The sequence below is a fragment of the Clarias gariepinus genome, chromosome 10 (genome assembly GCF_024256425.1).
Source record: "Clarias gariepinus isolate MV-2021 ecotype Netherlands chromosome 10, CGAR_prim_01v2, whole genome shotgun sequence".
Lineage (NCBI taxonomy): Eukaryota > Metazoa > Chordata > Actinopteri > Siluriformes > Clariidae > Clarias > Clarias gariepinus.
Genome location: NC_071109.1, coordinates 3,944,195 through 3,971,509, shown reverse-complemented (window position 1 = coordinate 3,971,509; position 27,315 = coordinate 3,944,195). Strand labels below are relative to the sequence as shown.

At 40.0% G+C, this 27,315-nt stretch overlaps 1 protein-coding gene across 2 annotated transcripts in view; it reads right to left on the bottom strand.

Moving 5' to 3' along the window:
* Positions 1-4,843: 4,843 nt before the first annotated feature.
* fgfrl1b (fibroblast growth factor receptor like 1b) overlaps positions 4,844-27,315 on the bottom strand; it is a 41,418-nt gene continuing 18,946 nt past the window's right edge. For both annotated transcript variants that reach the window (XM_053506642.1, XM_053506643.1), the window contains exons 4-7: positions 10,558-10,647; positions 9,255-9,533; positions 8,694-9,047; positions 4,844-8,602 (exon numbers count right to left, since the gene is read on the bottom strand). In XM_053506642.1, the coding sequence (XP_053362617.1) occupies positions 8,211-8,602; positions 8,694-9,047; positions 9,255-9,533; positions 10,558-10,647 (1,115 nt within the window). In that variant the 3' untranslated portion in view covers positions 4,844-8,210. The remainder of the gene's footprint in view (positions 8,603-8,693; positions 9,048-9,254; positions 9,534-10,557; positions 10,648-27,315) is intronic.

The following is a 27,315-nucleotide window of genomic DNA, read 5'->3' as shown; positions in this document are numbered from 1 at the left end:
TTTTTATCTTTTTCTGCAAGAAAAAGACACCTATTTTTATCACCCTGTCATTCACTTTAGCATTCCTCTGCAGTTCTTATTTATTAACCCTTTAATATGTCAGGGTTATTCTGCATCATTGTAATGCAGCATTGGCGCCATCTAGTGACTACTTGTGTTATTTCCTGCCAGAAGTTGAAAGTGCAAGAGCAATCTATTTTTCCCCTTCTCTAATATTTTTTTTCCTTAATTAATTGTTTTGTTAGAATAAAACATGAAAATATATGTCATCATTTAATTACATATTTTTTTTTAATTTCTTTAATGCAAATAGAGTATTATTATTATTATTATTATTATTATTATTATTATTTTGTTTCACACACCAAAAATTATCAAAAAATCTGTATATGTTTTAAATAATAATATGTAAGTATATTGTTTGTTCTTTATTACCCTTTGATTTTTTATCTTTTTAAAAATTATTTTAATTATTTAATTATTTTCCTGACTTATCAGACTGTGAGAAAACACCACTTTCAGCTCAGTAATTTACAGCCACTTCATAATTAGAAAACCCTAATTATAAATTAAAATTCTAATTTAAAATAATAATAATAATAATAATTATAATAATAATAATAATAATAAAACTTTGGTTTTAGTTCAAAGTGGGCTGCCCTAGACATCAAATTTCATTTTAGTTTCCATGTCTCAGATATACAGTAATTTATTCTCTGACTGTACATGACCACTAGATGGCAGTGTGGCTTCCCCAGAAAGGTGTGGTTCAAAAAGATTCCCTGAAACTGTTGATTGACTGAAAGAAGACAATGTTTATAGGTTTAAGATTAGCAAAAATATTGATGCCTTACAGCCGTAGATCAGTGACTAGGGGTTAGTGCTGGTTGTGTGTCAGGATGTCGTGTGCTCAAATCCCAACAGTAACAGCAACATGCAAGGATTTAAAATTAAGATTAAATGATTTGTCTCATGTACTTTATAGCACAACAAAATAATTTTTTTAATATTCTGTATTCCAGTTATAAAGTGCAGGGTCAGCCAGGATACAGCGCCCCCTGGAGCGGGTCAGTGGCTAAACAGTGTCACCTTGGTAGTGCTGGGGCTTGAACACAAAACCTTACCCCAGAGCGTTGACAGTTTGAGCCACCACTGCCTGGTTAAAAGACTCTAGAATGACCTTCTCAATGGAGTCCTTCCAGGTTTTCTCCAAAAACATGCTTATCGAATCATACAGAACCAGTGAATACGGTATAGTATATGGCTCCAGTCCCAAAACAGCTCCAAAATAATTGGTAAAACCTCTATTATCACAGGTTTACGTTTTACTTAAAAGGCTCGTTTTTATCCTCTGCATAGAGGCAACTGGGATTTAGTACTAAATATAATTTTAGTCCATAATATGATCAGTCACAAACCTACAGTACATTGCCTTTTCATAGGGGTGTGATGGCTCATGTGATGGTTCAAATCTCACCTCATGTAGATGGACTTGCATCCTTGCTTGCTCTTGGTACTTTGGTTTCCCACAACAGCCGTTGCGTCACTGATTTGTGTTTCCATAGTGGCTCGGGTGTGTACACTCACTCGCCCAGGGTGTCCCCTTCCTTGTACCCTGGCATTTGCTTTACCCTCCTCCCGTGACCCTACATGAAATAAGCATATGTGTGTGTGTGTGTGTGTGTTCTGCAGTGGACCAGCACCAGGCCGACCAGTGTGTATCCCATCCTGCCTCTCACCCAGTAATATCTGCTGTGGAAATCTTTCAGGCAGCCCACGACCCAATGGCTGTAACATAACTCAGTGGTAATAACCAGCAGATCCTGCTGAGACTGTGGCTTTTAATTTTCTCACCGCATTCCTCTGCTAAACTCATACAGCATCCAGCACAAAGTCAACACATACCTCAGCGGTGGCCAGATTCTTATTCTCACTACAAATACACAATCTAGTCACCCGGCGCAGCCAAGAGAAATAGAACATCATTTGTTTATTACAGGGATATTAGCAAAATACACTTCCATCAGCCACACAGTGAGATGCACGCACATGTACGATGCGGGGGAATCGATTTAATTTAATTTAAGTATTAAAGCAGGCACTCACTTATGTGATGATTATTATTTTTAATTTAGTTATATAATCCCATTCTGTGCAATTACTTGGATTTTGGATTATACTGTGCAAACTGGGTAAAAAAGACCCGATTAGCTCCAACATGGTGCTATTTGTATATAATCTGATTGAAGACTTTTTTATTGATGAATCATAGTGAACTGAATAGATTCAGATATACACATTGTCTGGCCAAAAACAAATAAATAAAATCAATTTTAAAAATGTCAAATTATTAGTCTACATCAAGCAAAGATCCTTTGAAGTTAGTAGATTTGAATTTACATAAACTGGATTAAACACAAATTGTTAAAACCTAAAAGCATGGTGCTAAACTGTCAAAATGATTAAATCATATAAAAGATGACATTAGAAACCACAGCCATGTTTATTAGTGAAAGTGAGAGCATTTCCCACACACATTATTGTTAATGAGACTCATTAGAAAAAAGGCTTCTGTTTGTTATGGAGCATAAAGTTTGGACTGGAAAAAGGTCATGTGACCTGATGAGTCCAGACTGAGTCTAGTCCAGAGTGATGGGCGTGTCAGGGTGAGAAGGGAAGGACATGAAGCGATGCTCCCATCATGCATAGTGTCCACTGTACAAACCTCTGGAGACAGTGTTATGATCTGGGGTTTAATCAGTCGCTCAGGTCGAGACTCAGCAACCTTACGGAGGAATAAACTGAAGTCAACTGACGACCTGAATGTACTGAATCACCAAGTTATCACATCTATGGAGATTTCTCAGCTGCTTACCAGGAATTGTGATAGAGTCGTTCTGGGAGCATGAGGAATCATCAAGTCCACCACTGCATGCAGGTCCTCGGTTAGAGTGTGATCTGGAGCTCAAGCACTTCTTGGTGAAAAATTCCAAAGACATCCAGAGTTGGAAGTCTGTAACTCACCTCTATGTTTTTGTGTTTTTTTTTTTTTATGTGAAGGATGTGAAGCCACAGTGCAAAAGTGTCTGCGCTCACACAGCATGTGTATTTAAGTAAACAAATCCAGTGCTAAATCTTTTACCTTCCCTTGGCTTACCTTAATTGAAATTCTGATGCTTGACTACCTTGTGCTTTCCAGAGATAACAACACATGGCTTTGATTTAAACATCTGAGAGAAACATGAATCATAGATGTGAGAGCTTGGAGACAAGGCTGGCCAATTTGAAGGCAGTTAAAGGCTGATCTCTGCACTCTGCACCGAACCAACCAGATCATCCAGCTGAGCTTATAGCTGTGCTAAGGAGCTTGGAGGAGCTAGAGAAGGTGTGTCTTTAGATAAAGAACAGTGTGTATAAAATGGATGGAACCTTTTAACTCCATGATCTTTCCTGATCTGTATTTTTTTCTCCTTTGAACAGTTGATATTGAGATGTTTCTGCTACTTCTGCTTCTTCTTCATGGTTGTTAATTGGTGATTTCTGAGGCTGGTGACTCTAAATGAACTTCTCCCCTCTGCAGCAGAGGTAAGTTTTGGTCTTGCTTTCCTGAGGAGATCTTCATGAGATGTTTCATCATGGAGCTCGATGGGTTTTAGAAATGCACTTGACACAATACTGTTCTTGCAAGAACTGTTCCAGAACAACAGACTTTCATGTCCTTATTATATACATATATATCTACAGCTGTATATGTATACAGTTATATAGATTAAGAATGTAGCAACATGAGCCCTGGTTGTAATGTCACTTTCCAATGAGAAGATACAATGAGACAAACGTGATAATAAGGGAGTTTACCAGGAGACAACATTAAAAGTATAAAAAACCTGGTTCCCCGCAGCTCTAGTAGCAACTGTAGAGGGCTCTTTGGTGATCTTATGCATTTTGTAAGTCTATCTTCAAGATGATACCTGCAACGTTGGCTGCCAACATTGCCTTACCATAACCCCTTTATCTATTCACAGTGGTTGCCATCGGAAATACTCATATTTCTGTTAGGTTCTGAACGATGTTTTAAACACCTGATCCATGCTGGTTGAGTGAGATGCTGACGAAGAATGAAGGATGCAACCCAAAGTGGTGGATAAGAGAAGTGAGTCATGGAACATGGATGCGTATAAAAGCTTCATCCTGCATCCTGTGTAAAGTGGTGAAGGAGTCAAAGCTGTAGTATGGGAGGAAACTAGAGTCACAGTTTCAACAGTGACATCAAACAAACTTTGTACATCATCCTGATACAGTAGATGCAAAAACATATATTTTCTTCTACTATTGGCCCCATTTTTATTGTTTCCACTTTTATCAAAAGTATATGTACTTTGCAATAACAACATTTTAACCTGTGCAATATTACCCTAATGCGATTGGTTTGAAAGGGCAACTATTGTATTGTTTTTCTTTCTCTTTTGTATTTACACACTGTTCTGTCCCTACTTTCTATTTGCACATTTTTATTTGTTGCTGTAAAAAAGAAATGACCCCACTGTGGGATGAATAAAGGTACATCTCATCATCTCATCTCATTTCATTATCTTTAACATCCTGCTGCTTTTTGCGCACCATATTTTTTTTATACAACATTCACTTATACGAATTCTGATCATTAAAGATTTTTGGTTATTAAGTAACCATAAATTAATCTGAAATGATAAATAACTAAAAAGAAAATATATAAGCATAAAAGTTTCTTTTTGGAATTTCTTTGTAGTATTTTAAAGGCAAAAAACTTCATCTCACTTGCATTTTTTATTTTTATTTCGAAAGAATAACAACAAACACAATACACAGATCAACATTGTTTGTTTATTATAAAAATACTATTTCAAATATGCTTACATCAGCACCACAGTGAAATCGCAGTGTCCATGTAGCACTATTTACAATATTTGTATTCTGTAAAGGGAGCTTTATAGAGCAAAGAAGGCTAAAGAGTTTATCTCAATAAAATAATACATAAAGACGATTATCTCACCGCAATATTGTGAAAAACAGTACATTTATTTATTTATTTATTTTAATGTCTTAGATATAAAACTCTCTCTCACTTAATCTTTATACAGCTTATCAGGGACAGGGTCGTGAGAAGCCTGGTCTCAGTGTACTTGGGTGGGGTACGCCCTGGACAGGGTGCCAATTCATCACAGGGCACACACACACACACACACACATACTCACACTATGGGCAATTTTGAAACCCCAGTAAACACACTTTCGGACTGTGGGATAAAAACACGGCAAGCATGGAGAGAACACACAAACTAAATGCACATAGACCCGAGGCAGTAACCGAACCATCGACCCTTTAGTTGAGAGGACACAGTGCTAACCACTTCGCCACCATGTCCCCAGATACAAAACTAACTTTGTAAATATTGCAAGTAAATGCATGGTATGGCTTTTAGATTGTTCTCTGATTTTTGCATATTCTGGACAGGATAAACAATATTAATACTGCATATAATTAGATGAATACATAATAACAAATAAAACAAAACAAAAACAAATGTAAAAAGAAGACACTTAAAAAAAGCCCTCATTTGGTTTTCTGCTTCTTTACCCAGCTATTCAGTCTTCACAAAGGAATCACATTTAAAAGAAGGAATATAATAACAGTAAATTGCAAAATATCCACAGTATGAGTTACTGATATGCTCTTATTGAAATAAAATTGAACACTGTAAGAAGAACTGCTAATCCTTATCAGGTTTGCATATTCCAACACTGTGCTGCATATTCTTATTGTATACTGGATGCATTGGTTGAGCTGCGGTCCTGTTTCGCCATTTTTGGCCAACGATGCATTAGTCATCTCATTGCTACACCTCACTTAGTGGAAAGGACCTCTGAGCATGGGTTCATTCCAAGGTCAGCTGTCACACTGAACATGGCTACATGGGTCACATTCTACTGCTGGTTACTTACACGAGAGGCGATCAAAAAGTTTCAAGATGTTTTTTTTTGCCGTACTGTATGTCCTTACTTAGACACTTTACAACCTGGTAGTAGAATTTGCTATTGATGCTCTGGCCCCTGGGGACACATTCTCGATGCCGTGAACGTTGAAAAAGATGATGGGCATCCATTGGTCGAGCTGCGGACCTGCTTCACCATTTTTGGCCAGGAAGATTATGGGCTCTTGCACTGTCACTTTGATGCAATATTTTTTCTGCTCATAGGTTAGCAGCCTGGAAAAGAACTGGTGTTCAAATCACATGTGAGGATTGCCTGGACTATTCTGTATGACATAACATACTGTAGAGACGATGGCAGCCATAATGTGGATTGTTCTCAGACGATCATCATGAACAGGTTGCTGAATAGTTTCGACATTGGGACATTGGGACTTCTGGGAGTTGAAGGCCTTCCTGATCACTTCTGCTCTCGAAGCAAGCGCGTCTGCCACTCAGAACACCTCAAAACACTCACTGTAGCATCGCTGTAAATTTGTCGAATCATGTCAAATGTTTCTTTGATGGAGCTAAGGGGTAGCTCAGTGGTTAAGGCATTGGACTATGGTTCAAAAGATCCCAGGTTCAAACCCCACAACCACCAAGTTGCCACTGTTGGGCCCTTGAGCAAGCCCCTCAACTGCCCAGATGTGTAATGAGATAAAAAAATGTATGTTGCTCTGGATAAGAGCATCTGCCAAATGCCTAAATGTTTCTGTGGCAGAATTTTATGACGAAATAGCAGACTTCGTAATGTACTTTGTCAGAATAGCCCTATTTGCACAGCTCCTGATGTACACAGAACAGTGTCTTTTAGCACACTGACTTATGAAGGTCCTTGTTACTGTGTGTGCAGACTTGTGCTGCCATCTATTGCAAAACTACTCTCGAAACCTTTTGATACCACCTTGTATTTCACTATGTACACTGTGTTGAATTCCTGGTGGCTAAGAACTCTTAATGATGAAATAGACCATTAAGGAACTCTTTCTCTAATAGTGTACTAAGTCTCAAGCCATAAATGTTCTCTATCAGATCAGGGATTTAATAGGACCATTCAGGAAGGACTCCATTACCCAACAAACCTTTTTAAAACCCTTTAAGAAGCCCTTTTGCTAGATTGTACCAAATACCACAAGCTAACACATTCCATAAAAAAAAGTCATTTGAAATTTGTACCACATGCTATATGTATGCAATTGATTCAATGGTTCTTTAAGGGTTCTTCCTGGATTCTTCCCAGGATTTAAAAACATTGTGTTAGGAAAACAGAACAATGCTTATGGTAAGTCACATTGCTTTATGGTTCTACATGGAAATCTTGAAGCTGGGTCACATGAAGTGGATTTCTTTCAATTCGTCCGAAACCTTAGCACTACTTAGATGACTAGTGACACGTTTCAACTGGACAAGAAAGAAGTCCAGTTGACGCGACTCAACTTCCAAAGTACCTCACCTGGATGAATAAAAATCTTCTCAGATATTCTTCATTGAACCTTTAATGGTTCCACCAGAAGAACCACTGGAAAACATATAAGGATCCTGAATTTTCTAAGGCAGTACTGTTCAACTGTACTTCATCAGTTTCTGAGCACATAATGCAGTTCACTACAGGGTTTTGTTTGGTGGACTGGTTTTCACCCAGTTGTAATATTAGGGGTTTTAAATGCTAAAAAAAACTGCTACACTTATACCAGAACTACCTAAACTACCAAGTCAGTCTCACTGCTGAGAATGAACCACCCCCTAAATAATGTCTGAACAGCAACTAATTTGTGGTGGATGTTTCTACTGATGACCAGGAGAAGGAGAAGGGTTGTAAGAGATTCCACAGGTGGGCTACGGTCAGTTTAGTCAATGTGTTGGCTTTGCATTTGGTCTCTAGTACCTTATTTAATTTCAGACGTGCAATGATTTTTAGTTCTGTTTTCTTAAATACAAAATAATCTGATTTGGGTCCATTAAAACACAAACACTGCCCTGAGAGTTTTCAAGGTAAATGCGGCCCACCAGAACATTTAGAGTATGAACACTGCTCCATGTTTGGCTGGCTTTTTGTTTCCTTTAACATTCCCGTCAGTGCTCAAGGGTAATGCAGTTCAGATCCAGCTTCCTGACCGAAACAGAAGACCCACTGTCCATATAAAGCAGGCTAGCAGCATTAGCTTTAACAGCTTAAAATTTTAGGCACAGCATAGCCTGTTAGCGCTGGTAGTGGAAATGCTGGTGCACTTTCCCCTCCATATGAGCATGCGAGTGTGTGTGGGTATGGGTGTGGGTGTGCATGTCCATATAAACATTGGAATAAGTCTTTGTAGGCCCACCAAAGCCTGGGGATCCCATTCCCATAAGTCTATGAGTGGGAAAGTCAGAGCTGCCACTGCTGGGGATGTTCGGATCTTTATCAGGGCCGTGGCGCTCTCGGTAGGGTGCAGAGCGAGGGTGTAGGGGTCCGTGACGGAGGCGACTATGGCACAACCACAACACAATCGTGCCAACCATGAGCAGAGCTGCAGCGGGGATGCCGATGATCAGAGGCCATGGAAGACCAGAACTTAGATGTGCTGGAGGGACTGGTTTCTCCACCTGGGTATCTGCATACATAAAATACACATTTCTTGTTGAAAAAAATTACAATTTATCATTGAGCGGGAAAAACCATTTTAAAAAGTCATTTAAACACACCTGAGAGAACAGTGAGGTAGGCACTGCGGAGGTTGTAGCCCATAGAGTTTGCTCCGAGGCAGATGTACATGCCAGCATCCTCGTCTCTGGCTTTGACAATGGCCAGTTTGTTGAGGTATGAGCCATCAGGCCGTGGCCAAGCCTCCTTGGTGCGCAACACCATGTAGTACTGACCCCCAATCTGCAGGGTGGTGTTGTAGCGCCGCTCCATACCCGGCTCAAGCAGTTTCAGCCACTGGATCACGGGCTTCACATCACTGTGCACTTTACACTGGAACAAGGCTGTGCCTCCAAGCTCCACTGTGGTGTTCAGAGGGTGGTTTCCAGTCAGCATGGGTTTGGAGTTTGTCCGCTCTAAAAATACGTAAGAATCAGATCTGGCACAGAACTTGTGTTCATCAGAACAAAACCGTCAATTTGGTTAACATTTTCATCATGTTTATGTCAATGAGTTGAAGAGCGCATAGAGTATACTGGAGGTGATATAATTGTACAGATCATGAAGTAAATTTGATCAGGACATTTCACATTGTATGAAATCATTAACACACACAAACTTACCAATGACCTCCACTGTGTAGGTGGCGTTAATGTGTCCAGCACTGTTAAAGACACGGCAGGTGTAGCGAGCACTGTCTTGTGCCTTCAGGTTCTTTAGCATAAGGGTCCATTGTGGGCGTTTGGCCCGGGTGGGAGTAGGAAGCTGCTCCTGGTCCTTCCACCAGGTGATGCATGGCGGAGGGTTACCCGTGGCCACACAGTTTAGCCTCATCGAGCTGCCTACGGGTTGCTCTCGGAAACGTCTGCGCATCTTCATGGGCTGGGTGAAGCGTGGCTTTACTGTTGATACAATGTAGCTCAAATCAGTTCAGTCTAATATAGTTCAGTGAAGATCAATTCAGTTCAAATCACTTAAACTCATTTTAGTCCCATTCAGTTTTACTCTAATCAACCTTTTTAGTTAAAATGAATTCAGGTCACATTACACCAAACCAGTTAAATTAAGACCAGATCAATTCATTTTAAAGTTTGGGTTCATTTCAGTTAATCCCTAATGAATACATTTTATTATAACCTATAACCTGTCTAGTCTAGGTCTAGGTCAGTCCAGTTCAGTCAGATTCATTAAGTTAAACTACAGAATAGTATTGCATAATATAAGCAAAAAAATGAGTTTTCTAAGGAAATTTCATCTGACCTTCTAAAAATAAAGTAGCTAAATATCTAGTACTGTACACGTCTAGAGTATGTCTGCTAATAAGGGTTGTGTGATAGTTTGGTAAAATTCCCATTAATGGCTTTGACGGAATTGTGGTTAGAGTAAAGACTGAAGAAGACAGACGACAGTGATGCTGGTGCGAGATGGTGGATAGTCATCTCTATTTGTCACATACTGTATACATGGCAGGTAAGAGACACATTGGTGAGCTAATGCACGTCTATGGTACTAATACAAGCCAGTACTTGACTGGTTAATTTGTTGTACAGTACCTGAAGGTATCATAGTCGCATTATAGCGAAACTTCTTCTGAACTCACTGGACAACGACAATGACTCCGATATGAGATGATGGATAGTGATCCCTATGTATTGCCTACGCTTTATCACTATTATAATGACAATAATAATAGGAACAAAAAGGCTCAAGCCTGGAGCAATGAAGTGTTCATGCACCATGTGATTGTGTTTATGATAAAACGTTGCACAGAGGTGAGAATCAGAGCTCCGTGTTTCACTGAAGCTGTTAATGTTAGTTTAAAAAAAATGAGAACAGCAGATTCAGAGCTAATAAAACATTAAAAAATCAGACACAAGGTGCCAAGTTTTTATCTGTGTAGTTTGTATGGACTGTATGTGTGTTTACAATATGGCTGTGTGGCTTGATCCAGCAGGGTTCTTCTGAGGCAGGGTTCTTCTGGGACTGGAGGAGGATCGGTCGGAGGCTCAGCATTGTCTGAAACAAGCAAAGCAAAAAAAAAAAGGACAGATCTGTCAGTCTGCAGCCAAAGTAAACCAATAAAACCTCTGCAGAAATATTATTTCATTTTTTTAATTTTTATTATCATTACAATTGTTCTGCATAATTCAATGCAATTATAAATTGAGTTATATCATAGTAGCTTATGAATATGCTGCAAATGATTTAAATAAAAATAATTTGTCTAAAAGTTCCTGAAAGACTTAAGCACAACTTGTCATGTAATTGAGAAACTGAAGCTCTGTCCATATACAGTATTAGAAAACTGACACTGGAGCTGTTACTATGGAAACAACATCTTAGAAGGAGCGCGTTGTGATTGGGAGCTGCACCACTGTCAGAGCCGCTGTTATGGGAAACTAATCAACACCTTGCGATTAATTAGATTTGATCTGTGATGTGATGAATATAAGATCTAACACACACACACACACACACACACACACACACACACACACACACACGACTGGCTAGCGCAGTTCTATTTGAAAGCCCTGACATCCGGATGTGTAGACCCGTGGTCTCATGGTTTGTAAGTCCAGAAGCAGAAGCGGGTCACAACCCATCAGTGAGCAGTTCTGCTCAGAGGTGTGTGTGTGTGTGTTTGAGGCTCTGTAGAAACACTAATCAGGCTGATGCTGCTGTATTATTGTAAGAGCGCTAAGGAGCAAGCAGAGGGCAAACACTGGTGTACTGTTTCCTCTCTCCAGCGTCCATGTTGGTTTGACTCTAAGCAGGAAGCCAGAGAGCTGCGTTTAACCCCCGACTGCGCACACACACACACACACACACACACACACACACACACACACACAACTAGGAAATGATTCACCAATCCCAACCTTTACATATACACAGACACACACAGAAATGATATTCCAATATTTCCAAGATTAGAAATGATAATCCAAACTACTACATATACTGTACGTCTCGCCCTCACAACACACACACACACACACACACGAACCTAAGACATGATTCACCTATCCAAACTTTCGGATATACACAGACATGCAAACACACACACACACACACGCACTCAAAACAAACGTTTGGATATACACAGATCTTTGTGTACACACACACACATGCACACAGACACACACACATGGTGAGAAACCTGCCATTTTAAAATAATCTTCAAGATTTTTTCCATGTCTCTATTTATCCACTGCAGTGTGTGTGTGTGTGTGTGTGTGTGAGAGCAAGAGTTTGGTCTTGCTTGGAATTATTTTAGGGGAATAAAGCAGCCATCCAAGGGCCACACTCCACACACACACACACACACGCACACACACACACACACCAGTGCAGCATGTGTCTGCCAGTTGTGTCTATAATGATGGATGCAGACGTGTTAGTAACCAGCCGAACATCATTTCTTTAAGGAGGACACTTCTGTTTCTGGATCAACAGCCATTTCTTGCATCTGGAACATTTCTATCAGCCAATCACTGTATGGTGACATCACTTTGCTCCGCCCCTTTCCCTCCTGAGCGGCATATTTTTTTTTTTATTATGTATGTATGTAATCTTTCGACAAAATCTTGCTGAGCCGAGAGCCGGAGTGAATCTTGGTCCTCGTAGGGCTGCTTTCAGGGGACCAAACTCTAATGAAAGTCTAATGAAACCTGCTCAGTGACGATATGGAGGATCCTTTCACATCTCTAAACAGAGCGTCGACAGTGTGAACAGAAGTGTGCAGACATGCATCACTATGCGAGATCACCACGCCCTCAAATATCAGTCTCCTGTGTTTTAATCTGAAGTTTATTTTTCAGCTCTTCAATGAGCGTCTCACTGTAACGAGCGCTGTTGATTGTAGGACCATTGTTCCTGATAACGTTCCAATATTTCTGGCCCTTGAAAATCCCAGAAAACTGTAAACGTTAATGAATTTTCCAGCTGAGGGTCGACTTTTTAAAAAAATGATAGAAGATGTTTCCGTTACACATTTTGCCGTTTAACTCTCAGACTCGTAGCGCTGGATTTGTGTCTCGTCACCAGTAATGATTCTCTTTAAGAAACTGTCACCTTCCTTAGAGTATCGTTTCAAAAAGATCAAACACATCGATAGACAGATACACAAACATTCCACAACGTCCAAATGTCGTCATATAAAATATCAGTTCATTATTATCAAGCTGAGTATCAAATATTTGAATCATAACCACTGTAACTAATCAAGTCCATATCAAACTAGCATGTCCTGAACACTCTATTTGATTCCTAAAAAGGAAAAAAAAAGAAAAGAGAGAGAGAGAGAGAGAGAGAGAGAGAGAGCAATGAAAAAAATCTGATCAGACAGATTAAGTGTGCTAGAGAAAGAAAAACAGCAACACATCCAGAGCGGGGTTATTTCAGGGATTTCAGAGTGTTGATCTACACAATCTCTAAAGACTGTGAGTGTGTGTGTATGTGTGTGTGTGTGTGTGTGTGTGTTTGTGTGTGTATGTCCCGAGGGTGTGTATTTAGCTTTTTAAAGAGTGAGTCCTGCACTTTTGTCCCTGATAATCCCCAGACCGAGCTGTTGGCACACCCTGTCACACGCACACAAACAAACACACACACCTACACACACACACACAAACAGTGTGTACTGTACAGGGACTGTCCATTGACATAATTAGTACTGTGAATGCCACAGGTAGCTCCAGAGTCCCTGGTTTGATCCTGAGCTCAGGTTACCTTCTCAGTGGAGATCAACATGTTCTCCCCCTGGTTCTTCGGTTTCCTTCAGCCTTTGTACACTATACTGATAAGCAAAGTATTTATGCCAAGCTGCACCTTGGTGTGTTCCCGTTCCAGTGTTTTTGGGATATGCTCCTGAACCACCTTGACCCTGATGCTAATGCCAATGCTTACAGAAAATGAAGAAGCAATGCGTGAATAAGAACAACCTTAAAATTAAAACCTATCTCACTAGCTCACCCCTGGATACAAAAACACACACCACACATACATCATATGCAAAGTGAGGACCTTCTACTGACACAATGAGTAGTAAGTCTTCTACCTAATTCATATGAAGCCGTTCCCAGATTTAAATGTAACTTTCATCTCGGTAGCTAAAAATTTTCTTAGAAAAAACAAATGATTTGGTTTTTAATATATATGTAAATAAACATTCCTAGTGGGGACCAGACAAGAAGGTGGTAAGTAGGGACCAAACCTCCCCGCCCCCAAGACCGCTCATACGTGAGCTCTGGGACTTGAGTTATGGTCTTGTAGCTTTACAATCTCTCAGTTCCTCATGTTCTTTGTCTTTTTAACAGGTGTTATACACCAAGACAGAGGATTTGTTCGAACTAAACGCTTTTTAAAAAAGCAGCTCTATTCAGCACAGCCCTCTAGCTCGAGGCGAGATCAAACCCCTCATTAGTATTGAAAAAAAAAAAAAAAAACAAGAATGGTTATCAGCCATTGAAATGCTACAGTTACAGATCTGCACCGCTGGACGTGGTAATTGTCTCGCTGTTCTTACACGCCCTGTTTTTCTTCTTCTTCATTCTTTCCCTTTTCATTCACTCTCTCTTTTTGGACAAATAATCAGTTGCCTGTGCTGGTGCAATATACTGTAATCAAGTAATTATTGTAAAAATGGTTCCTAAAATAAGCGGGAAAAAAAAAAAAAAAAAACACACACCTGCCACTTAGTTAAAAAACTAAGCTCATGGCCTGTAGGAACTTGTGAATGAGTGAAACAAATAGTGCAATAGAAGATACGTTTTATTTATTTATTTATTTTTTTGGAAATTTATTCTTTTTATTTATTCATTTATTTATTTACTTTGACACCAACTCCTATAGTAAGGTAAAAAAAAGCAATCAATTTGTATAGATTTTTATGATCTTAATAAAGACAAGCATTAAAATACAGTAAATGTATAAATATTATACAAAGACATATTGAAGTGCTTACGTTTAGTACTCAGATGGTACGTCCTACATTTTTAAAAACATCTTTTTTTATGTTGTTGTGTCTTTGCTTGAGCTTTTTCATCCTCCTTCATACTCCTATCGCAGGATCGCAGCCATGCCAGCTTTAAATCAGTTAAAGCACAGACTTGGTTAAAACTATAACACTGACCATACTCATTGTTGTTTTGACATTTTGCCCGACATTACACTTCACAATGCGTTACAGCTTTGAGCAGGTAAGGTTCACTTATTAACGCTTTTACTTTCTCTTTTAGTGGTTTTCCTTCAAGATCAAAAACGCACCTAGGCAAAGAATGAGCGCGTTGTTTTTCTCAACAGATCTTTGAAGAGCACAAACAGGGATTTGAAAACTCTTAGCTATGTATCTCTTGGACAGTCCATCCTCAGTTTGTCCGAAACTCCGGCCTCTTTAAGAATCAGAAATTTTGGATCGCTTTTAGTCATGATTAAATACCCGGTCAATTCCAATCTGAAATGATGGAAAGCAATCCTAGTCATAATAATGGCAATAAATCTTTATTCTCTAGGGTCTATTTACAAGGGGTGTTCAAGTCAAAGCGGGACGTCTGATTGCGCAGAATAACAGAACACAGTTCTGAGAGAAAAAAACTCGCCTGACACACTAATGCACTCATCCCAGTGTTTCACTAGTGCTTCGACACCATCAAGGTAGAACGTTTTCGCAGCTGTCTGTGATTCAGGTCTGAAACGCTGGCCTCCAAGGAACTCCTATACTGGCCCGAACATGTGGAAATTGCTTGGAGCAAGGTCAGGACTGTACGGGGGATGTGACAATGACTCCCAGTGGAGATCCTGATGTAATGTGCCATGCTTAAAGTCTACTCCAAATGTCAATCGGTATTACTGTATGTCTTCATTCACCAGAAATTGACTTGACTTGAACGCCCCTCATACTCATAGCACGTGTGTATAGAACAGCAGTAGGAGCCACTGTTTGTGTGAAAGTGAACTGAAATGAGTTTTTCGGAAAACACATTTTTTTCGCCTTTCTAAACTGAGAAACATAGTTTTTTTACAATTTCCAAATTACCATTAAGAACATAGCATAATTGAACTCTGTGGGTCTGTACATGCTGTGGTCCACTGTAATATATATTGTACAGTTGATTTAAATTTCTTTCAGCGCAGACATTCAGCTGTAGACGTAAAAAAGACGGCCTACCATGCACTTTTTACCATGTAAAAATCATGCAGACATCCTTAATCTGATAAAGACTCCGGGATAAGTGAAGAAAGGTCTTCATCATGATAACACAAGCCGACTTGTCTTGCTTTAATAGGACTAGACATTTCAAAAGAACCTGACTTTAGGAAAAAAAAACTCTCAATCGACCCCGACAGACCCTTGGATAATAAAAACGTTGTGTAGATGTTTCAGACTTCAAACCCCTTAGAAATATCAACTAAAAGCGTGTGTGTGTATGTGGAGAGACGGTTGATGGAGACAGAGGGTCTAGAGCTGAGGGAAAGACGAGGGAGCCCCGAAACGTTCCTCATGCCGACGAGCGTGTTTAGAAGGCTCGCGTATTATTTTTTCCTACAGGGAGCAACTTGAAAGTGCTACGCTGCAAAGGGTGTCTTTCTCCATTCATACTGGTGTGTAAACACATACGCACGCATACACACACGCACACACACACACACACACACACACACAAGCATGCACACAAGCATGCACATATATACCAGGAGCATGAAGCACTTAAGGAAAGGAAAAAAAAAAGAACGAAATTCCATCTGTGACGAACAACAAGGAGGTGGGCATGAGAAAAATATTTGGTTTGTAAAAGTAAATTTTAATGCACTAAATATTTCACAATATTTAATATTATTATTAATATAAGTATTATTATTATTATTGTTGTTATTACTATCACATGCATACTTATTGCATCTAATGTATCCCACATAGCCTAATATTTTATTATTTTTATTTACTTGTTTGTTTGTTTATAAAAAATGTAAAAATGAATCACACATGGCTTTTGTTACTTCAGACATTATATTTTGATATATATTGTTTATGTTTATTTTTCACTTTCATATTCGAAAACATTACTATTTATTTTTGTTTAAAAATATTAGCTTTTATATATATATATATACATATATATTTAAATTGTTTATATAAATGTGACATTTATAAAATTTTAAGGGACTTTTATTTATTTATTGTTAAAATAAATAACAGTAATAAACAGCCATAAATTGTGTTATGCAAAACACAACTAAATCTTTTAGTTAAACGGTTAATAGATATATACTGTATATATTTTTAATATTAAAATATATATACAGTATATATATATATATATATATATATATATATATATATATAAAATAGTTAGATTTATGGAAGATGGAATGAATTTATAGGAATTTAGTCATATACTTTTTTGGTTATGATGGATATAAATGTTGTTTTTCTATGTTTTAAATGTAGTGCTAATAAACAAATAAGTAAATAAGTAGTGTAATGTATAATTACACATATAATTGCACACATATCCAGCCCTCATTCTGAATATAAATATTAATAATTAAAAAAAGTTTTGTTTTGTGACAATCGTAACAGCTGTTACTCTCTTCACTGATCTTTGCTTTCATTTGGTGAAAAATGACTCACTGCCACACGACTGGCCACAACAGCAGAGTGTTGAAAAATATTCACATCTCCAATTTCTTCTATCTTGACAAAGAAAACAGAATTTCATACATTTCATAAGAAAAACCAGGCCGTGCTGCCTGGACAGAGATGAAGGCATGCAAACCTGAAAAATATCACGCTTATAAAACAAAGCGGGTTCTTCCAGCCAGCTGGAATAAAGAACGTTGCTAATCTTTAAAATTGAGTGTTAAGCTGTCAGGTAAAGTGAGCCAGCGTTAAGACGCAGGAGTCATCTTTCTCCTTATGCTATGACATATGCTGGCTTTCTCGGAGCAGCTGTGTCGTCTGTGCTCGGCTGGATCGAACTAAGATTAGGAGGTAAATTAGAGAGAGTTCCACGTACAGAGACAGAAGGACGTCAAGGAGGAGGAAGGGTAATTAGAAGGCTGCCCGTATCTTTTATAGTGCCGTTAGCGGTTAGCAGCAGCAGGCTAAGAGGAAATTAGGCTTTTTTTGTGTGTGTATGTGTGTGTGTGTCTTAACAGGGCACGCAGGTCTGCTGAGACCTAAACAGGGCCTGGACCCGAAGCAGCCTCCTCTAATGACCGGGATCAAAGCTTCTTTAATGTGGAGCTGCCATGAAGGTGGGTAATTTGCATCTCCTCGGTGCTTCTGAGCGTAATTAAAACCTTGACTATTCCTGAAGGCCAGCCCTTACCAGACAGGAGGGGTGGGTCAGGATGCGGAGAACTGTTCTGCAGTGTTGAAAAATGAACAGGTTTGGCTGCAAAAATCACTTCTTCTACTTTTGGCAATGAGGTAAAAGTTACCGCTTCCAGTAAATATGTCAGGAATAAAACATCACAAGGGCTCCTGTTATCGGGAAATAATCCCCAACAGGCTGCTGTAATGAAGCACAGGTTACTGATAACAACTTGAATTTGATTCATTTCCAAATACTACATGCACTACACACAGCATATTGTTTTTACCTTGGTAAGGTTTTTACCTTGGCAATGTGATGTTATGATAAAAAAAAAAATAATCAAAGTCAGGTTATTAAGATAAAGCAGAAAGCGAAGCACAGTTACTCCTTCTACACTGAAGTTTATTATTTTCCTATAGCATCATAATCTGTAATTATTCCTCTTAGGGAGCTTTCACACGAGGAAAGATTGATTTGATCCGTGTCCAGGACATTTGCCCCCTTTTCAAATAGAAAAAGAGAACAGGATATTAATCTTTATGCTATACCTAATTTTATTAATATTTCGAGAAAAAAAAAAAAAACAAGGTTGATGCACTCGTGCTCATGTACCTTTCTGTCAGAATCGCTAGGAACGTGATCAAAGATCGAGTCGTGTGTCGAGTTGTACTTGATGAGGCTGGATGAGATTGACGCGTGCACACAAATACACACACACACCAATTTTTCAGAGAAAACAGATGGTGCTTATGACTTCACATTCCAAACATCGGTCCAGTTCCATGTTCAGATACGATTGGCTTTCATATCTAATGCAAGCTCTGCCCGAGTACGCCACACCTTGCTCAAGACCAACTTTTCAAATGTTCTCACCGATTAAAATGAACCAGACATTGAGGTCAAGTTTACTCAGAAATGAGCCCAGGTGAAAAGGTCCTTATACCAAGAACGTTCCCTGGGAGGGGCTCCAGACGCCCCTGCGGCTCTACACAATATAAGCAATATAGATAATGGATGGATGGATGGATACCATGGCAATTTCTATTATATCTTTTTCTCTCTTTCTCTGTAAAAGTAAGAAGAAAAAATAAATAAATAGCGCAAGGTTCTCTGTCCTAAAATGTCGAAAAAATTTACCTCCGAAAGCTGAGCGACTTCTTTTAAAAAACAGTAAATTAATAAATAAATAAAAAAGAAAATTACTTTAAAAATTGGACTGCATCTGATGTATTATTAACCAATTATATTAGAAAGAATGCATTAATAGAAACCTGCGATTTGAATCATAGCCAGAAGTACTCTCAGAGCTGAAAGAGAACAAATCAAGACCTTCTGACCAATCAGATTTGGTGATTCAAGTTTTCATAATGCAATAATAACTGTCTGGAAAACAATGGAAATGTCAATGCCTTTAATCACGTTGCTGTTTTTCGGATTCTTCATGCCGTTACGGTGACGCGGACGGGAAGTTCTCCGTGTCTCACTTCCTCGCGCGTCCTCACGCTTCTTTGCATTTGCAAAAACCGTCTTTGTAGCTCTCAGTTCAGCTTAATTTCATGTGAGGCCTGAATGGTTTCAATTCCACCGAGCAGCCTTTCATCTCTGTCTTTTCCTTTTTTTTTTCCCCCAGCAGCACGCTTTCTTCTACTCCTCACAAGCATGAATTCATTTGTGTCCATATGCGTGAACGCTTTGAACTCGCCTCGACTCCTTTCTGCACGACGGAGAAATAAAAACAAACATGTTCTCGAAAGCCTCGGTGGCAGATCTGCGTGTCACACTCGCGAGTCCTCGGGATTACGAACTACCTTTCTGTCAGAATCGCTAGGAATGTGATCAAAGATCGAGTCATGTGCTTCGGGTGTTTGTCGCGGTTACAGCGAGTCAACAGAATACACAATGCGCTGTTCACTTTCTCCACCTATTTGCATGTTTCAGGGAAGAAAGGAAAAAAAAAAAAAAACAACTGAGTGACGAGCAGTCGTGGAAAATGAGCGCAGACTAAACATAAACCTACAGCCTGATGTTAGCCAGCCGTAGCTGTTACGTCACCACATGCCTTTTGGATTAGTGGAGCTCCACAGTATAAGTGGCAAAGGTTATAAGCATACACACTTTACTAATATCAACACTAGGAGTCCTGTCACTCCAAGCCAACATCCCCCTGTCTGACGCTATCTAGGTGGTACAGTCCAGGCGCTGCCATGCTCTTAAAACCTTCCCTGTGGTCCCTAACGCTGCATGATCCCTCCCATGGCAGCCTCAGGGAGCATAATTCTTACACAATTATCCATTTAGGTGAAGAGGACGTGGGCTAAACTGCAACACATGTAGCGCTCGGCCGGCAAACAAAGAACAAAAGGTGGCTGCTGGAAGCCCTCCACCTTTACCTCCATAAAAACTCCAGCCAAACCAGAGGTCTATGCAGAAGCCACAATCTCTCCCACTGTGTCTGCACACACACATACACACACACACACACACACACACACACACACACACACACAGACACAGCACTAACTAGACACATATAATAGGTAGGCAGTGCGGAGGCACAGGAACAGTTTTTAACTCTGAAAGGGTACAATATCACAAAATCCTATGAAAAGACTTGTGTGTGTGTGTGTGTGTGTATGGTCTTCACATCTCCATCAAAAACCCATTGTGAAGTGAGCTGTTTTGGGAAAATAATTAGTGACACACCGCAGTGTGATACACACAGACTGAAGCATTATAATCCTATAAAGATACATCTGAAAGTGATTCGTTCCTCTTATACAACAGCATTATGCCAAGAAGTTCAATTAATTATTGGACTCGATGTCACCATTTTGTAGGAATATAGAGTGGTTAGCACTGTGGCCTTGCACCTCCAGGGTTTGGGTTTGACTCCCACCTTGGGGTCTGTGTGCAATAAGTTTGCATGCCCTAGTGCTTGATGGGTTTCCTCCACGTACTCCGGTTTCCTCCAAAGACGAACAGATTAGGCTAATTGCCGTTCCCAAATTGCCTGTAGTGTGTGACTGAGCCTGTGAGTGTGTGTGTGTTTGTGTGAATGCGTTCCCTGCGATGGATTGGCACCCCCTCCAGGGCGTACGCCACTACGTCTTCTGGAAAAGGCTCCCCACGACTATGTAGACAGCATGAAGTGGTAGAGGCGATGAGTGAGTGATAAACATTTTTCTTTTTTAACCCTCTGGAAGGTACTATGACATCACCATAAATAAAAACTAAATAAAATCACGGCTTGCCATGTGTTACTGCAGGTCTTACTCCAGTCACTGTTACAGACCATTGATAAACTGGAGACTCCTTCCAAAGGAGTAAAAAAAATATATTCACTATTTATACATCATTTATTAACTGTTAAAAATGTACTTTTTCCTTAATTTTATTTAAATAACGCCTATCCTGTGTAAGCCTAACTCAGGTAGCTCATGTCACATGGTATAAAATATAATTAGATAAATAAATAAATTATAAAGTGCTAATATAGCAAGTAAATATTTGACTTCCTTGTCCATGTTGTGTACATAATAGTGAAGTTTCACTCCAAACAATGTTATAAAATGTTTAAACTTTATATCAAATGCATTTAATTATTTTTATGGTACCTGTGCTAACAATGAATCCAATACTGTAGAACTGTCTAATGTGTGTGTGTGTGGGGGGGGGGGGGGGTGTAATGGGGCTTGTTCCTGTAGCCATATGGTGACCTTTTAACCCCTAAACATAGACTAATGTTACACTTCCACCTGCACACACGTCTGCTATGGGGGGAAACACCAAAGGAATCGGTTTCTCTAAAAAACATTCATCTGAATATTCATGTGAGTCCAAGATATAACTTTTTTTTACCTTTCAGGGGTCGCCACAGCGAATCATCTGTCTCCATCTAACCCCTTACCTCTGCATCCTCTTCTCTCACACCAACTAACTTTGTCCTCTCTTACTGCATCCATAAATCTCTTCTTTGGTCTTCCTGTAGACCTCCTGCCTGGCAGTTCCAACCTCAGCATCCTTCTACCGATATATTCACAATCTCTCCTCTGAACATGTCCAAGCCACCTCAATCTGGCCTCTCTGACTTTATCTCCAAAACATCTAACGTGGGTTGTCCCTCTGATGAACTCATTCTTGATCCTATCCATCCTTGTCACTCCCAAGGAGAACCTCAACATCTTCAGCTCTGCTACCTCCAACTCTGTCTCCTGTCTTTTCTTCAGTGCCACTGTCTCTAAGCCGTAGAGCATCGCTGGTCTCTCCACTGTCCTGTACACCTTTCCTTTCATTCTCACTGAGTCCAAGATATAACCTACTGAGTATAGAACCAATGAATTGCTGTAAATCACATCATTTTTCATTACATCAATTCATCTCAGAGAAATGAGATAAATTAATGGATAAATTAAGGCATAAAAGAGCTACCTGTCCCTTATCATTTTTTTCAATCATTGTACATCAGGAAGTGTTTTATCCTGCTCAGGATTGTGGTGGATCTGGAGCCAATCCCAGATGAGACATGAGATCCTGGATGAGATGTTATCATTCACACGTCTTCACAACTAAGATCAATTTACAGCAACAGTATGGTAAAAAAATAATGTTATATATTTTTTCCTGAAACATTGTTACCTCTCAATGTCTTAACGGTTAGGCTTTTTGCCTCTCACCCCAAGGGTGTGTGTCTGTGTGTGTGTGTGGAGCATGCATGTTCTCCCTGAGTTTGGTGGGTTTTCTTTAGGTTTTTGGTTTAGGTTTCTTTAGGACATGTCTTGTATCCTGAGTAGTGTTTTCAAATTGTCCAGTGATGGGGAGTGTATGCGTACTTTTACCCTGCGATGTGTGGGCACCCCATCAAGCATCTGCCCTGAACTCCCTGGGGTACTCAAGGGCTGGTGTGACCTACCACAGAATAAGCGGTAAATGTGTATAATGGGTGGATGGATGGATGGATGGATGGATGGGTTGATGGATGCCTCTTCCAGGAATGTCAACCCTAAGATCTAACATCTTTCTCTGCATTCTTCTGTTTTTTTTCACCTTCTGGAAAATGGTAGATGTTAAGCTTTATGTATTTTTCTTTCAGATTTTTAATCAGGGCTTGGGACAGTCACTTTGGGTGCCCTGCAAACCCAGTGGCTGGGTGTGGGCCATTGGGTGGTTAGCAAACTCAGGCCTTCCACATGGCAGACGAGAAGCTTACAACTGAGCCAGCAGCGCCAGTTGAGTGAGGTAAAAATAAATAGTCGAATTGTAAGACAAGGTCAAGGTTATAGATAAAACACAAAATATTAATATAGGATATAAGAACTCAGACATGCAAGGTTTAAGGTTAAGAACTAGTGATGCACTACTTGAAGGTTCAAATCCCAGAACTGGCAAAAAACACCACCTTGTGGAATAAAAACAAAATAAATGTATTAAATAAACCAGTCCTTCGATCACACTACACCTATACTACTACTGCTTTCCATCCAGCCAGTGCAGCATGATAACTCTGTTAGCATCCTTTTTAACAGAACAGAAACTGAAGTCAAGGAGATCGGCCAAAGGTCCATGCGGTCTCAGATGTAGCAGAATTAATGACTTGGTGATAGATTCATCCCTGAGCTCCACAGGAAGACGACAAGAAGGTCAACAAGCCTCCAGAGGTCAAACATCCGTTTCATCTTGAGTCAGGAGTAACTACTGCAAGCATTCTTCAAGTCAAAATTTCTTTATTGTGACATTAGCCATGGTATCAGGATATAATATTACATCATAGGCTGCTGTGGGACAATGAGCCACATCTAGATTACCAAGCTGACATGATTTATTTATCCATAACAGCTTGATAAAAAGTGTTTTAATCCACTTAATCTGCAGCAGTTTTTATGGATTAATAAATGTTGGACGCTGTTTCATTAAATTTACATTTGCATTTACATGCACATCTTTACATATTCAGATTTCAGGAATACTAAAAACCAGAAAGCACAATGTAAATTCCTCCTCCAAAAACAAGTTTCCTACCAGAAAGCTTCACATATCAAATACAGTAAGTATATGAAACAATGACGCGACAGAGCGATGGCAATAACATGCAACTGCTTACATCACTGTTACAGCTGAAACTTCTGTCAGATTTGCTGTTATAGAAAATTAACAACACCTGTTGATTTTCAGAATCTCGCATTGGTATAAACAGCTGGGGAACATCTGGAACTGGAACAGCAACACTGCGTCTTGTACATATGCGAAATTATAACATGAGTTAATAGTTTCAGTATAAAGTCAGACATGCACTTGGAACACCGCAGTATCGCTCATTTGCATTTCGTTGCCACGGGACTTTTGCACTTGCTTACAGTATAATTGGTTTATGGAATAATGTTTTTTTCTGTTTATGCTCGCACCCAAGCCAAGGCGAGACAGAACGTGAAATGAGGGATTCAGTTACGGCCATTGCCTCACGTTGGCTCAGCACCAAGGGATTATACCAAACCTAGCACAAAAGGGAAACGTTATCATATAAAAGGTCACATTACATTATTTTAAAGAAGATTAATGTACATATTTGTTGTAGTTGCTGTTATTAAAATGGAGGTGAACAAACAAGGGCTCTGCCCCTACACGCTAAGAAAGGAAATCTCAACCAGATAAGAGCTCATGACAAGCGCTATTGAATGTCACCGAATTCCATGGTCTTGATTTAATCAGACTGCAAGCGGACTTTCCCTGCTGCATTTCATACATCCACATGAATTTGCATGAAGTCTTGGTTTTCAAAGGAGGAGCGTGAACAGACCACCTGCTCGGAAATTATCTGAGATTCACATCTCCTGAAAATAAAAACTCCTCTCGTAACTTTAGGGCTCATTCGAAGGTTCTACAGGAATTTATGAGCGGTAAAAAAAAGATTCCTTTCTGGAATGTACTGTAAATGCAAAAATTATTATTTAAAAAAGGTTGAAGAAACAAAACATTATCTAAAGAATCTAATAGACTCAGAGCAGTGGTGGTTCAGGGTGATAGGGCTCTAGGTTGCTGATCGTAAGGTCAGTGGTTTAAGTCCCACCACCACCTGGTTGCCACTGTTGGGTCCTTCGGAAAGACCCTTGACCCTACACCCCTTACAACCCAGCCACTGCATGTAGTGCCAATCGTGAACCTGTAAAGAAAATAGAAGGGTTGCGACAGGAAGGGCATTGAACTAAACTTACAATCATTCACCAAAATAAGTGTTTGAGGACATTGTCACAAAGCAGCTATACTGTACAAAGAAAATATGGTAGTCTGCTGAATCCCGTAAACAATGTGATTCCCAACCAGCAGTCACAACCGTCGAAGCATAAAAGCATCAAGGTCATCTGTACATCATTGTGGGGATGGTAAGCCCGGGTTTAGTTCTCTAAAGGTCCCCTCCCAGGAGCACACTGGCGTGGCTCTTTCCAAATACGTACACCAGCCATCCACACCCAGTGCCAATCATATTGTGAACTAATACAAAAGCTGCTTCAAGGACACCGGCTTTGAGGAAGGGCAGGCTATGCGCCAAGATATGAAGCAACTGGTACATGCTCTCCAGCATCACCACAGCCAAGGTTTACCACTACAGAATATTTCCAGACACCGAGCCCAGGGTGGTGAATGGTGACAGAGATGGCATAGTGAACATGCTGGAGCCTTGCGCACTACAAACCAAGGAGAACTGACGAGACGCAGCTTGGATCTACTATGGAGTGAGCATATGGTCATGCTGCTAAACATCACTACCATGTGTGTGTATATAATGCTTATACACAGTGCAACAGCTGAACCTCCGGTCGTAGAGCATCTGTAATGAGATGCAATCTTCCACACCCACACATATGCACAGTGGAACCTTAGCCTTTAATGCTGCCTTTGTTTCGGAGGCTGTCGTTTATTACAGTTAATGACTCCAGTAAACATGGGAAGTGTAATCCGGTGGGAGCAATGTGCCATAACTCTGTGTTCCATAGTCCTCTAAGGGAGGGAACAGGAAAGCAGAAGGTGGCCATGACACCTCTTACAGGGGGCCCAAAACAAATAGGATGCATGGAGTAGGCGGGGCTTACACACTGCGCAGCCAATTAAACCACTCCAGGAGTAAGAGGAGTAACGGCCGGACATGGAGCAGGAGCCGGAGGGGTGGTGCTGTGGCTCCTCTCAGTCCCAAACACACACTGAGATGAGGCAGATTTACTGCTAAAGAGGTGGCAGGTCATGTGTGTGTGTGTGCGTGTGTGTGTGTCTAAGTGTGTTGTGCATGAGATTGGGATGGAATTCTTACAGTGAGGTCTCCAGACAGTAATAAAGCAGCACACACACTCTCCGAGCACGGTCATAACACACAATCAACACACAGTCTTTCACAAAATACACACCCTCGCCAACCATACACTGAATATACACCACACACACACACACACACACTTTCAACCACCTCCAAATAAGCATGCCAGATATACAATCACACTTAATACCAACCTCAAAACCTCACACCACTACACGCTATGAACAACCTCTCTCCAAAAACATAAAAAACAACATTCTTCTAACAGTTCCAATAACCTCCGAGCAAATTCACACAGACACACACTACACAACCTTCTCATCCACACTTTTAATACTCAGCATCTCAACAACCTCACATCAAACATACAACACCGACACAAGACAACAATCAACAACCTTCTCAACAATCTTTCTCTATCCCTTTCCAAACAGAAGTGGCATTATTCCGCAGCCTGTCACAGTTTGTTGGGGTAAAGTGATGAACAGCGTATAAGTTTACACACCTCATAAACAACATCAGGTATCATGGGACAGAAGGAGCCAGGTAAAGAAGCCCTTCTTTGTTCTACAGCCTTCGCAATAAAACATTGCGTCAGAGCAGCACAGTACTCCTCACAACCACAGCTGGCTCTTTTCCTTTATCGTTTAATGCTGCGTCCATGAACTCGTGCACTCTGAGCGGTGCGCTATTAAACACGATAACTTCCTGCGCCACAATCCCTCTCTTGTGAGCTCCGCTGCGACTGAAGGCTCCTGTGTGGCAGCTGCGGGATTGGACGCTCTGATGCCCTCCATCATGCTAAGACAGAAACACCCTTTTATAACAGAGCAGGGTTTGATTAAGCTTAAATGATGGCTGCAGGCAAGGAGCTGAAAAACAACAACATTATATTATCCTAGGAGACGAAACACAACCGTCATAAAAGCACATGGACACGCTAGGGTAAAACAATGACACGCTCTGTATTTCTATTTGTTTATTACTGCAAATAATCATATCCTTCCGAAGCGGGAGTGGCCTTCAAGGAGGGAAATTGTTTTGTTGTTGTTGTTGTTTTAAACA